Here is a 15,110-nt window from a genome sequence, read left to right on the forward strand (position 1 = left end):
ATATAAAATAACGTGAAGGATGATGATGAGTAATTATAGCGAGTCCAATCTTGACGTTGGTTAAGCGATACAAAAACTACAACAATAGCTGTACTTGTCCAAGACTTGCTTGCACAGGATTGGGATCCACTTTATATACAATAATCGACCTACCCTGACCGACACTGGCCAAACATTTTGTGAGATACATTTGTACATCGTGTCTTGCATTGAATTCTCCATTGTCTCTCATTCATTAAAATACTGACTCATAACTTTATAAGCTTTTTTTTTTCTTTCCCAGAATACGTATGACGCTTATCTATCTGTTACGGATGCAGTATAGCTGATAAATCTCTACCACCACTTGCCAACCCACAATATTTATATCTTCTGATGAAAAGTCTATTCATGATTTCAAAAAGGCATATGTGTGTGTCGTGTGTGTGTCTATACAAAAGTTTTCTACATTCAGTATCGATCCTCTTTGCATGAATTTTTATTTTGGATGGCTTCTTATCCAATGTCACGCTCTGAGACCGATGTTATTCGACACGACATTGTCTTACGACGACACAATTGAAAACAACAAACATCGTAGTACAGTATAAATCAAAAACATGTTTATTACTCATAATCAATCATAAAATTGTATTTACTACGTATATACTTAAAACGATAAAAATATGCGGAAGCGCTTATAACTCACTAAGTGAAACTAAAATAAACTTCTTGATTCATCTTATTATCAGCCCCGAAACTGATTTTGTTCATCTTCCTCGATTTCCTCTTCTGACTAATCTAGGGAAGGTAGAGTCAGAAGTGAGTGATATGGTCGTCACTCAGCAAGTAGGGAGCCGTTCGAGCACATACATAACAAATACACATGAATTTCGAAAACCACATATCATATCATGCATAACATGATTTTCATAACATGTCATCATCATAAGCATAAGCATAATTTTGGCTAAGGCACTGAAATTCCTTTACTTTCCATGCATAACATGTCATCATCATAAGCATAAGCATAATTTGCTTGCGAATGCTATAAACGAAACACTAAACGTTGGATTGGGCTTAAATTTGGATATGTTATTTAAAACATATTCAAATAGTGAAGATCGGATTCCGAGCAATCGAGGGAGAGAAATAATTTTCCAAACTTGGACAGAATTTTGATGACTGCAGCAGAATTTGGATATCAAAATTTTGAAAATTTTAGGAAGAGTTTAGAGAGAATTTCGAATATTTTGAATGTATGAATAGTGTGAAATTTTGAACGGTATAGAGTGGTATTTATAGGGTTGAGGTGAAAATCTTACCATAATTCGATTGATATCCTTCCATAATTGAGATATGCTCCTTCCATAAATTTCAAGATACACATTCCATAAATATTGAGATGCTTTCTTGTTGAGAAAAACTGTCTTGTATGCAATATTTTCTTCTAAATAGATGGATATCTCAACCTTAATTCGATATTAATACATGATTTGCATTGGATTTTGAATTATATGTATTTATTGGCTTGGAATTTCAAATAGCATATATTATTTCATATTTTCAAATTTATTATAACTAGAAAATAAATTCTTATACCTGTCTATAAATAATGACATGTCCAAAAATTTGGGTTTTCACATCCTTCTTTCTTTATTGGAAGTTTCGTCCTCGAAACTTGAGTTGGTTTGAGAACTAGAGACTTCCGTTGAAAATATTAATTAATAAAATTCTTATCCAGTATAGTGTGCGGCTTCATAAAAATGAAAGATGCTTAAAGGTGAAAAGAGGAGCGATAAAAGATACCATCGGCAACTCTACAGAGACTTATTCTTTCTTCCAAATATCTTTTAAGATACCTTTGACATCTCCTTCTCGATACTGTTTAACAACTTATGGGTGCTGGTTTTCTTTGATTCACGTAGAACACAAATACAAACATTTAGTATATTCTCAATATCATCCCAAGAATCAAGTGATTCACAAGTTTGTAGAATTTTTGTAACATGTGAAACCAGATCTGTCCTTGAATCACAGCAGCTACAATAGTACTCTGCTTCCAAACCAATGCTTCCTCCGACAATCCCAGCCATATAAGCACGAAGAGCACATTCGATATGGCAATTGTGTCCACAAATGTATATGTCATGCCCCGAGCCCGAGCCCACGCTTGCGTAACTGCACAATGGGATCCTATAGCATCTACTTCGTATTCGTCTTCGTATTACGAAAATAATTAACCCATGTTGCTATAAAAATCCATTGTAGCCCATTATAAACTTATTTTAAATCTTTAATTTTTACCATGTGGGAAAAGATACATCACAATCACCCCTCCTTCAGAACGCGACGTCCTCGTCGCGGCCTGATCCCTCAATGCATCAGCGCCGAGAATCTAGAGATGGCTCCTACAGGTTCAAGAGATGGCTCCCGTCATGTAGCACTTTGCCCCGTGGGTTCAAGAGGTGGCTCCCATGAACGTAGCACTTTGCCTCGCATATCACTTATTTCTCGGTGTTCTTTGTCGGTGACCGGCTCTGATACCATTCTGTCACGTCCCGAGCCCGGACCCGCGTCTGCGTGACTGCACAATAGACCTCTATAGCAACTACTTCGTATTCGTCCTCGCTTTACGAAAATGATTAACTCAAGTTGTTATAAAAGTTCATTGTAGCCCATTATAAACTCATTTTAAATCTTTTATTTTTACCATGTAGGACAAGAGGTATCACACTTTGTGCCTTTTTGAACTTTGTAATGGTATGGCAATCATCAGACGAAAATGTTATTCTAGAATCAATAGAGGACGAGGAATCACAAGATTGTATAATGGATTTGCCTCAACCTTTGTCTTTAATATTTGACCTTCGGGTTGAATCACTTAAACTTGAGGATGAGATCGATCATGTTTTGAATGCATTGAGAAAGTCTCGGGAGCTTGAATACATTCTTGCGGAGGAACGGCTTTCCATTCAAAAGGATAACATTATAAATCTCTATCAACAACTTGACAAAGAGAGGCTTGAGCTTTCTATAGATGCAGCACTGAAGGACCAAGACTTAGTTCTGGATTCTGTCCTTTGTCGGATTAAACAGATAAAACGAAAACTATCCACACTCAAAGACATGGAAGAAGTTTCAAAGGGATTTGGAAGAGTTCCGAAACATATTCTCGAGGAACAATTTGTGGTCGGTGTTGAGCACCGAAAAGATGGATCCATGCAGTATGTACAGCGCCTAAAGCAACATGTAGTGTGTCGAAATCTTATGCCCCGAGTGTTTTAATCTGCTTTAAGAAAAAGTTTTCCAAGAAAATGTTTTGTGAATTTGATGTTGATGGATTTGATTATGAATACGATAAATTGGTTTCAAATTACCCGTGAATATGAAATCCACTACAGTTAATATTAATAAAATTGCATAACTTGACATAAATTGAATTTGAAATTCAATTCAATTTTATTCATTCAAACAAGTCAACGAATTTGAAATGCATCGTCTCAAATACATTAATCCAAGTAAAAGCCGATTTTTGTTAGTAATTTTTATAATATCATGTAAATTTAGTTTCTGGACTAAGTTTTCAAGTTTTATGATGCAGTTGGCTATATAACCTAGAGTTTTGACAAATCATATGTTATTTCCAAATAACCGACATATTGCATCACCAACCTTACGACTCGGCTCACACATACAAACTTCCATAGCCAGTGAAAAAAGTAAGCTCTCAGGACTCTCACTTATTTGTCAAGTTTGACCACTTCGCCCGTTCCACGTTTAGAATGTTAAAATTAAAATATATGCTTCGTCCTTCAAGATAATCAAATCATTGTCGGGTAGCAATTTTCTAATCAAGTTGTAATTTTTGTATTGCGCATTTGGCATGTCTACGAATTGCTGTTGTCTCATAGTATGTATATTCACTTTTTTTAAAAAAAAAATAAGAAAAATTAATAATAGAAATGATAAACTATGGTTCCATATTTCTTATTTGAGTTACAACACCAAGAGCAATAGTCCTTCCTAATACTCGAAGAGATACTCTTCCCAAAGCTCTACATTTACTATATTCTTCCGCACACATGGTCTCTTGCAAAACCACCTGAAATTAGGAAAGAACGAACGCACTTCAGCTTGTGACCAAATATCATTTATCAACAATTTTCAACCAGAGAAACCAAACGTAAAAAATTAAAACAGACGAACAAAACCACATAGGTAGTAACCATTAGAAGCAATATGGGTTGAAATTTTATTTTTTTTCAGTATTTTGATCTTGAAAACGATAATGGGAACTAGGAGGGGGAGAATCCAGGAATCATGTACTAACCTCTACCACAGCGTTCTGCTTAGCTAATAAACATCTTGGAAGCTTCTTTGTAATCTTTCCTGTCTTGGGATCAAGAAGAGACGATAATTTAACAACTCTAGCAGCCCCTTTTGCATGGTGTATGTGAATTTCCAACTGCATATATCCATCAAAAATGCAAAAATTACCCCCATAAAGTACACACACTCAGAAGCCTCTAGACACTATATTCATGTTATTAAACCTGAGAGCCGATTAGTATTGGAGTGGATATGTCCAGCACAAAAATCTTTAGTTCCAAGTGGTTTGCGACTGGAACTGGGAAGTCAGGGTGGCACAAAACACCTCCATTCATGAGATGATTGCCCTCGATACCTTGCAAATTTACAGTCACATTGTCACCAGCTCTTGCAATGTCGCAAACCAGGGAATCCCGTTCCAAAGATCTGATGGTCGCTATTTCTCGTGAAGGCATAATCAGTACCTGAAACCAAAGAAGACTGTAACACATGCAGATATTGCACTTTTCAGGAAGCAAAACTATGTATATAATTTTAATTACACTTATGCAAGTTAAATAACCAAAAACATGAACAGAAAATTGATCCTATCTGAAAAACCTTCTCAAACTTGAATCCGTCCTAAATTCCATACAAAATGCAAGCATCTATTTCGCAGATTCGACTGAAAATGATGCATCTAATAAAATGCTTTTGTTTTATTAATGAAGTTAGCGATTTCATCAGCTGATTTGTTGAATCTATACAGATATAATATTAGCCATTAATACACTAGATGGAGCAGCTGTCACAACACAAGTGAACTGATCGGTCATTAAAATAGAGACAGTAAGATTTATAACCTCCATTCACTAAATGGAGCTGTTCGGGAATTCTTAGACCCTCCAACTTGAAAGGAACTAGTTCTGAAACGGAGCATAAAATGACATTTGAACTTTGCTATAAGTTTGTAAATATGAAGTAAAGAGCTACAGTATCTTGTACCTTTAAACCAGATCGAATAGCTCCAGACTCCAATTTCCCACATGCAGATACCTGGCCTTGCGATTGTGATAGTGATTTCATAACCTCACATATAGGCATTAAAGGTGGCTTGGAGTAATCTCTTGCTGGAAGTTGCAGAGAATCTATTGCGTCCAACAAAAAATTCCCCTTAAACCTGTAATGCAGTAATTTCAAAATGGGTTAGTATGACAATAAATAGATGCAAAAAGCTGAGGTAGTTTTTCCATACAATTGTGAAAATAATGAAACGGAGAACAATGTGTGCAGACATGTCCAATCATTGCTTTATAAACAGCAATCTACCGCATCATCTTGAACTTCTTTCCTCATCCACACACAGCTATAAAAGCAGATGCATGGTATAAAGGATCGAGTCCTCATGACATCACCTCATTACAAGGACACACAATACATAAAAAGCTTACTTCTCATGTGAGATGAATACTATATATAGAGTGCTAATGACATCCCCACTTACAAGGATACAAAATATATAAAGTACTTTTAATTTGCATAATTGACAGTAACGTATCACATGCTGATAATAAAATTTGCACATAACTTAAATTCCAGGTTAAATGCAATTTGGGATTCAATCAGGCATGCTATGTCATTCGTCCATCATATACATGATGATCAAAGTGTGAAGGAAATTTAAGTTAATTAGTAAACAAAAAACTGGCAAAAACATCGCTTCAGCCCTAAATTCTCAAGTACGGTACTATGAAAAGTAGGAGGTGCCAAAATATATGCTCCCTATTGAAAAAAAAAAAATATCTATTATATATATAAATATGTGACTTTATATGTGAATTTCCATTTGTCTCCTTATTAATTGTTTGCTTTACATTAATTGCTTATTTTAAATGTGTCTTTTCATTCTTCTTATTCATATTTTAAATATGTGTGATTATTAATATTTAATTTTTTATGTTTACCCACATTATAATATGTTATTTTTATCCAATGATATCTTTTCATTATGTAAATTAGTATTTGGTTTTTTTATGCCTACCCACATTATAATATGTTATTTTTAATCCAATTATTTAGATTTTTTATTTATCTTTTCATTATGTAAATTAAATTACTTAAAGTTTAGAAATAATTCATTATCGAATTGTGAATTTTCTTTGGAGTCTTATTAATTTTTTTTCCATGTGACAGTTTGCTAGAATTTATGTGTTTAAATTAAAGTTTTTTGCAACCGAAATTTTTTTGCGATTTATATTTATAAATTATTTAAAAAAACACAATAAAAGATCCTTGCGATTTGAGCTGTCAATTTGGGTTGGGTCTGTCGATTTGCCCTGCACCGCCAAACAGTTTATGTGAATTGGGTTGAAATTTTGTCGACTTATTTAAAGGTGAGCCTAAATGATCTCGCACGAGTTTATATTAAATATCTATATATATAATATTATCAAATTTCAATCATGAATTCTTGATATAAAATGGAAAATATCAGTTTAATTTCAAAATTGTGATGTTTCTATCTTGTCCAAAAATTGTGGGTTGTTGACATTTTGGCAGTCACTCAAAATTGAGTGTCTAATTTGACATTTGAGTTGTATTTTTGGATTCTTGACAATATGTTCGTCAACATATTATTTTTAAGTTAGTTTTATCAGCATTGTGAGGGGTAAATATGTTTATTACAATATATAAATATTATTATCTATTTAAATTAATATTCACTTTCATGTTTGACATATTGTGAGTCTTGGTAAAATGAGGAATAATAATTTCAAACAAATGAATATACAAAGCGAAACCAGAATTATATGGTAGCGGAAATTAATATATAAAATTTTAGTGAATTTATCGATGTTAAGATGTATAACAAATCTTATATCATAATATATAAAATTTCAACCTTATAAATGAAATAAATCAAACATATATGAAATATACAAAATTTTATTACATATACAATCAAGTAATTTATTATAATTGTATTTTATTCTACAAGAATTATTATCAAACTCAGTGATGGTGGATTTAACATCTATTAAATCAGCAAACTAAATAGCGTGTCAATTAAACTAATTGAGTAATCATATATTCTTGAATTTTCTAATTAATTTTTTATCTTGATAATTTGTTTCATTTAATATTTTAAATTATAAGACACCGTTACTATAACTAAAGACACATTTTTAAAAATGTTTATAAGGACTCAATCACTAACTCATATGAAAAAACATTTATTGACATACTATATTAAAAACATTCTAATTAATTCAGCGCATTTGCTGAAAATTTTCTAATTAATTAAGAAAAATTCATTTACAATAATCATATTTAATCTTTTTGAGCTAACACCATTTATTTTATAAGATATTCATCGCAATTCTTTATTTGTATATTAATCTTTAAATCTGAATTATGATGTATATTGTTTTTCTAAAAGTTCTTAAATAATGATTTAATACATTTATTCGACACTTCAATATTAACATTTTAAAATATATTAATTTTATATTGTATGCGTGCAACACTTCTAATCATGATTATAAAAATTCTAAAAATGAATTAGGTAGAACATAAAAAATTACACAATTAATCAAAAGACAGAAAAAAAAATTAAATAATTATCTATTACCTATAAACTACTAATATCGACTTCTAAAGATTGAAGTCGGTGAGAGTGGAGGCCACTATGTTCTAAAAAAAATAAAAAGTTAATGCTTGAATGAGTCACACTGTAAAGTTAGTGAAGTAAAAACGAAAGACAAAGTCGGTTAATAAAAATATTATAATGTGCTAAGTTGAATGAGAATCATATATATAAGTATCTCTCTTGATCTCACCTTATCTCTTGTCATTGTACAAAGCGAAAGTTTATGCACTGTAATGTTCTATATTTTCTTAATTTTTCATCTTCTATTGGTCTTTAAAGATATATTAGAGTTTTTTCCAAACATCTAATCTTAAATGTGATCAATTAACCAAATAATTATTATACTTTGTATACAATAATAAATAGATTAATATATTTGAAGATAGAAAAATTAATATATTGAGAAGAATAAAAAAAGAATGTTAGAATTAATACTATAATTATCTAATGTCAATATTAAATTTAACATCCTACATTCGAAAATGTGTCTATTGAGGTAAAGACTATGATGATAAACTAAAAATAATAATTTATTTATCAATGTAACGTAATAATAATGTGATCGTTATTCGGAATCAGAAAATGATGTACTATGACTTTTTTATTAAATTGCATAAACAATTATTTTAATATTTTTAGTGGATAAACATGTTAAATCTATTAAAATTAAATAGTAAAATTTAATGATGAATATGAATGTATTAATTCAACTTTCAATTTGGGTCTCGGAATTTTGTCAATTTTCTAATTTTTCTTTTATTTTAAAATATAAATTTTCAAATAAATGAAAAATGATTTTTTTTTCTCTACTACTTATGTAGAATATCAAGTATATATTCTACTCAAATGTCTTATAAATTTATATGATATAGTAAAATGTTATTTGAATAAACTTATTGTTGGGTACAATAATTGATCGATCATGTTGGGTAGAGTAATTGAAATGTTGTGCTTGAGATGTTGTACTATTTAAAATATTTGATTTGCACTATTACCATAGTCTATAGATTTTGATAAAACAGTAAACGCTTGAGCCTACAATTGGTATCAGAGCCAAGATCGCGACTTTGATTTTCATTGATTGCAATTGGTGCAATTATTAGGAGCTAGATTGTTTGGTACAATAATTGTCCACTATGGGTAGGCGCTTGAGATGTTGTATGATTTAAAGATTTGACTTGCATAGTTATCGTCAATTATAGCTTTTGGTAAAGCGACAAACGCTCGATCCTATATTATTCGATTGTAAAGCTAGAAGAAACATATTGCATCAACTTTTAGTTTTGAATTGATCCCTTATATGTTACTCGGTTTTTAAATTTTGAAACATTCTACAGTTTTCAAATATTATTATATATTGAATTATAATTTATCCCTTTCAAATTGAAAAATATACAATAAAACTCATGTAAATATTATTAACAAAAACATTTAAAAGAAATATTGGATTTGTCGATAATCAAAATAAGAAATAAATAAATTTTGATCCTTGAGTGGGAAATAAGATATTTAAATAAAGTTATAATTGACACAATGAAATAATGCACATACACGTATTTATCACTGTATTTTACAACTAAAATGTCAAAAAAAGTTTCCACGTATTATTTTATATCATATTTAAAATAATTATAAATCCTAATTTTTATTATTTTAAGTTGGCCTTAATTATTAAAAATAATTGTGAATAAATTGAATTTGAAAATTCTTATATTTATGTATATCACATATTAATATATCAACCTAAGTTCAGGTAATAAAAAACTACAAAATGAACTTATTCATCTTCAATATACACAAATTATATAGTAAAGATATATAGCAATTAAGACAATGAAGTAGAATATATGCTTACATATAACAAAATATATAAACAAGAAAAACAATAAATAAAAATATTTTTGTAGATATAAATATTTTTTTATAACTTTTTACAGTGAGTTGAAGAAGATAAAAGAGAAAAAATATTAACTCTTTTGGGTTACACAAAAAAATAGAAATGGAAGAAATGTTTGTCATACAATGAATTCAGTTTTCAAATTAAATGTATACAATAAAATTTATATTTACCGTTCAAACTTTATAAATACAATGAATTTTTCTCAAGATAATGGTACACAAATGTTCCCGTTAAGATATTTAAACAATTAGAAAAACTAAATATATTATTTTTCTGGAGTTAATACCGATATGACATTAGTAATTTGATTGTGCTAATTATACTTATGAGTTAATATGAAATATTAAAATAAGTGTCATAAGAGTAAGTAAAAAAGATGATTTATTGTCAAAAATATTATTATTATAAATTGCAAATAAATGACAACATTTAATCAATATTTATTTAAATCAATTCATCAGTACTTTTTATGTTATGATAGATTGTTATAATAATTAGGGGTGAGCATTCGGTCGGTTCTGTTACCGACCGAACCGAACCGAATTAGTCATAACCGGACCGAACCGAAATATTTATCAATAACCGAACCGACCGAATTAATTTTCATAACCGATGAAAAAATTACCGAATTAACCGATTAGTTTTAAAAAAATTATGTGATTTAACTTTAATTATATATGTAATTTTTTTGAACACTACAATCTACACAAATGCATAAAAACATAAAAGCACATACATCACAAATTTTTTTTTAGAATTAGGGCTGATTTTAAAAATAAAAATAAAAATATTTATTAAAATGGATAAATAATAATATTTATTATATCGATTAATTCGGTTAGCCGATTTCAAAATTTTGAAAATCGTAACCGAACCGATCGAATTACCCGATATATATGAACAATTTTTTTTTAATTTGAAAATTGAATTTCCGAAATAACCGAACCGAATTTCCGAATTGACTCCGTTCTGTTGGTTAATTCGTATTAACCGAAATTTTGCTAACCCCTAATAATAATGTGTAGTTTATATGTTATCAAGTATAAATGTCTAATAAATTAAAGGCGACTAGGAAAGTAAAAGCATCCAATAGAAATTGTTGTCAATTTACATGAAAGATAATAATAATCAAACAACATTGTAAATAAAAAATTGCATATCATTGATTGTCAAAAAAGATTGTAATAATTGAATATTATAATAAAATATATGCATTATTGAGAGAATATGACAAATAACAAAATAAAACAATATGATAAAAAAGATATGAGAAAAATTTTAGTGGTCCACATCTTTTTTAAAATTAAAAAAATATGTTTTTTTTCCAAATTATTTACATATGCTAATTAACACGAATTGTCAAAATTTACAATACTATTATCAATGTCTTTTGTTGAGTTAACTAATTTATTTCAAATTCTAATTACTTCAACATATATTTTCCACGTGCAACGCACGTGCATTATTTCTAGTATATATATATAATAATAATAATAATAATAATAATAATAACAACAGCAAAGAACAAAGAAAAAGAAACATAAGAGAAAGCTTCGACTCAGGTTACTAACCAAGACGACATCAGATCAGATGGATTTAGCAAGTTTTGATTTTCCATGGCACTCACTGGAATCCATGATATGGAGGAATCTTTAAAACCACAAGAGCGGAGAACTGTTCCCAGTTTCTGCTTTACCACATCAAATCTTTCCTTGGAGTAGTTCACAACATCCATTTTGTTAACAGCGACTATAATTTGATTGACTCCAAAGCTTCTAATTAGCTGTGCGTGCTCTCTTGTTTGCCCCCCAACAGCATCTACACCTGCTTCAAATGAACCCATTGAAGCATCTACTACCAGAATGGCGGCATCTGCCTGGCTTGCTCCAGATATCATGTTTGGAACAAAATCTCTATGTCCAGGTGAGTCCAGCAGTACAACACGAAATCTTCTAGAAGTGAAAAAGGCTACACCCACAGTCATAGTTATACCCCTTTCCCTTTCTTCAACACTTTCATCCAATGCCCATGCAAATGCAAATGACCCTTTCCTCTGTTCAAATAACAATCGCATATATTCAGAAAACCAATCTAAAGCATGAAAATAAGCGAGTAAAAAAGTAGTGACAATACCTGTTGTTTAGCTTCCATCTCATTTTTGTGCATCTCCTTCCGTGATATTTTTCCCAAAAGATGAAGCAACCTTCCCGAAAGTGTTGATTTTCCAGAATCAACATGACCAACCTAAGCATTTATGAAGAAATTATAAACAAAGAATGCGTGCATATTACATAATTAGTTAAATATCATGTCAGAATTTGTACCATAACTTACAATTGCAAGATTAAGTTGACTCAATCCATCATCTACGTTGTCAGGACTCATCCATTTCTCCAGTTTATATCGTGGAATTGATGTTGCCTTACGATCACTGGTAAATTTGGTGTTTCCAGATTTGGAAGGTAAAGAGACATTGTTTGCAGAATCATCAGAAATAACAAGTTTATTTCCACTGCATGAAGCCAATTCTTTCTCTTCAACTCCAGTGTGTTTCTTTCTTGACACTAAAGACGAAGAGGATTTGTGCCCTTTAGCAGCCATCTCTGATTCAACTACCATCTTTGGCCCTTTTTCAAGAAAGATGATATAGTGACACGTTAATGTTTGCAAGTAAAAGGTATGTTAATGATAAAGCAACCAAATAACACAAATAAACATAAACCAGAAGACAAAAAATTCGAGTTATTCCTTACCCTGAGGTACTACTAAAATTTATATTCTATAAAACAAAGTAAAGACAAACTTTAAACTGCAAAAGAGTGGGATTCAATTTCAGTACTACCTTTGGAATACAATTTCAGTGATCGCAAACCATTTGATACTAAATCATCTGGAGACGGGGAATCAAACTTGAAAGGGGCTGCAATCAACAAGCGTAAAGTCAAATAACAAAGATCATGGTCACAAAGTTCAGTAAAAACACTTGTTAAATTGTCTTGAACAATATTTTTATGACTTTTAGTCTCATGATCATTAGTTAACTTCAAACTAGTTCTGACCTGAAGTAACTTTGTGAAATTTTTTAGAGCTAAAAGCCCTATTGAGTTCAAGAAAATCAGCACGGTTATTTCCATTCTCGCATGAAGTAAAGATAATCTTCGGTGGGAATACATTTTCCTGTTCTTCAAAGAGTGCAGAATTTATGGGTGTCTGTTTCCGCGATGATGCAAAAAGAGACCTGGCCATTATTGATGCTCCAGAGCTAAAAGCCCTATTGAGTTCAAGAAAATCAGCATGGATATTTCCATTCTCGCATGAAGTAGAGATAATCTTCGGTGGGAATACATTTCCCTGTGCTTCAGAGAGTGCAGAATTTATGGGTGTCTGTTTCCGCGATGATGCAAAAAGAGACCTGGCCATTATTGATGCTCCAGAAACTTTGCATGTGCCACAAACTGCATGGAAAAGAACTATTCTAAAAAACATGAAGAAAATGAAACACAACCAATGTAAATTGGAGAAAGGCAAAAGTGTAAAAAATGCAGGATATCAAAGCAGATGAAACCGGGAAAGAACTCATTAAACAAAGGGAAGTGGTACATCCCTGGAAGAGCTCAAACTAAGACAAAATATGCCTTTGAGATGCAAATGAGAAAACCAAGCGCATGAAAAGGGAGAATAAGCCCAGAAGCAACAAAGTTTGTTGTTCTATTTTCGGACACGTATCAACATAATTATATCACACAACCAAAAGTGAGGTTATAAATATATTATACCTGTAGTGGCCTTCCTTCTGGTATTATCTTTGAGCAAGAGGTTGCGTAAAACTCCACAGATGTCACATGAAGACATACTATCTTCATTATCATATGTACAAACTGGGCAACGCCAGACCCCAGTCTTGAGGATCTCTTCTTTTTCCTTCGTGCGAGAGGGACCTGTCACAGATAAGCAATGGAAAAACTAAGAATGCATTGGAGAGAAGCTGAACATGTTTATCGTGCAATGGCCAAGGAAAATAACGAACAACTAGAAGTTAATATAGACTCAGTAACACAGGACATAATTGCTTTCCTATGAGCTCCCTGCACATTTGATGCTCGGAATTTGCCGTAATGAACTCAAACAAATTAACACAACCTCGGTTTAAAGATTAACAAAATCAAATCTTTAACACTATATAAAAGAAACAACCTCAAATTTTTCCAAATAAACAATGAACCTTTTTGTTCAAAAACTACGACCAAGAAAAACTTCCTCGCGCAATAATACATACGATTTTCGATAAAAATGAACCAGGTTAATTTCTTAATATAAAATACAAATATGTAACTGCTTCCTCGCGATAATGTAATTTTCACTTATCATAGAAGGGTTTAATGGAACCTGAATAGATTCATCGTGACCAGAGACGGAGCCAAGAGGGGGTGGGTGCGACCGCCCCCTCGATTTTTTAATTTCAACTAAGCATGTTCATATTTTCTTCACGCATGCAAGAGATATTAAACTCACCATTTTCTTCCAATTCATCATAATCATCTTCATATTCATAATCATAGACATCATATGCATCATCATAATCAACACTGTAGCCCGCTTTACGAGGCATGTTCACGAACCCTGCCACATACAGAAGAACATCTACCAGTTATGATCATACAAATCTGAACTATCAACAGATTCAAATATTAAGTAATTGCCACTGCCAAAACAACATAGCAACATCACTCTTTAAAATCGATAGAAGAGTTGAGACTCGAGCAACCTCCTACCTCAGAAATCAGATTACCAACCCACAATAAATTGTCCTATCAATATCCAAACACTCTGCAGTTGTTTTTTTATAAACGAGAATTTATCCCCGAAAGGCCTAAGCTTCTAGGGTTAAAATAAGGTAAAATCCGGAATCCAATCTGAATTTGGATATGTTTGGAGGTAAAGATTTTGAGAGATTTGTGGGCATTTAGATTTGTAAATCTTTGTTTTAACAGTTTGGTTAAGTTGTCCCTTAGATTTTACAGATTGAATTAGATTTTATTGGTTAGGTTTGATCGAATTTGGATTTAAATAAATATAAAAAAAAAATATTCCTAATAAAAAAAATTTAATTATTATCATTCTATTATCTGTGTGATCGTAAATCAAACGATAAATATGTTTTTTTTATTCTGCATATTTGATTATTGATATCTTTTTTTTTATAGATTTAATGAATATTGAATAATTTTTTATTCATTAATAATTTATTTTTCTATTTATAAAATCAAAATG

General features: G+C 31.1%; 1 protein-coding gene across 2 annotated transcripts; it reads right to left on the bottom strand.

Moving 5' to 3' along the window:
- Positions 1-3,917: 3,917 nt before the first annotated feature.
- Positions 3,918-14,808, bottom strand: LOC140978101 (uncharacterized). Of its 2 annotated transcripts, none has more exons than XM_073442893.1 (12): positions 14,612-14,808; positions 14,352-14,459; positions 13,616-13,777; positions 12,899-13,309; positions 12,682-12,759; positions 12,174-12,466; positions 11,973-12,083; positions 11,411-11,892; positions 5,296-5,470; positions 4,536-4,775; positions 4,313-4,447; positions 3,918-4,084 (listed from the first exon to the last, which is right to left on the bottom strand). In XM_073442893.1, the coding sequence occupies exons 2-12, from the start codon at positions 14,446-14,448 to the stop codon at positions 3,953-3,955; spliced, it is 2,316 nt and encodes a 771-aa protein (XP_073298994.1). In that variant the 5' UTR covers positions 14,449-14,459; positions 14,612-14,808; the 3' UTR covers positions 3,918-3,952. The 2 variants fall into 2 exon arrangements, with proteins under 2 accessions (XP_073298994.1, XP_073299001.1); XM_073442900.1 differs by having other exon boundaries at positions 12,899-13,294; positions 14,612-14,807.
- Positions 14,809-15,110: the final 302 nt, after the last annotated feature.

This window comes from Primulina huaijiensis, chromosome 1 (genome assembly GCF_012295235.1).
Source record: "Primulina huaijiensis isolate GDHJ02 chromosome 1, ASM1229523v2, whole genome shotgun sequence".
In the NCBI taxonomy this organism is placed as follows: Eukaryota; Viridiplantae; Streptophyta; class Magnoliopsida; order Lamiales; family Gesneriaceae; genus Primulina; species Primulina huaijiensis.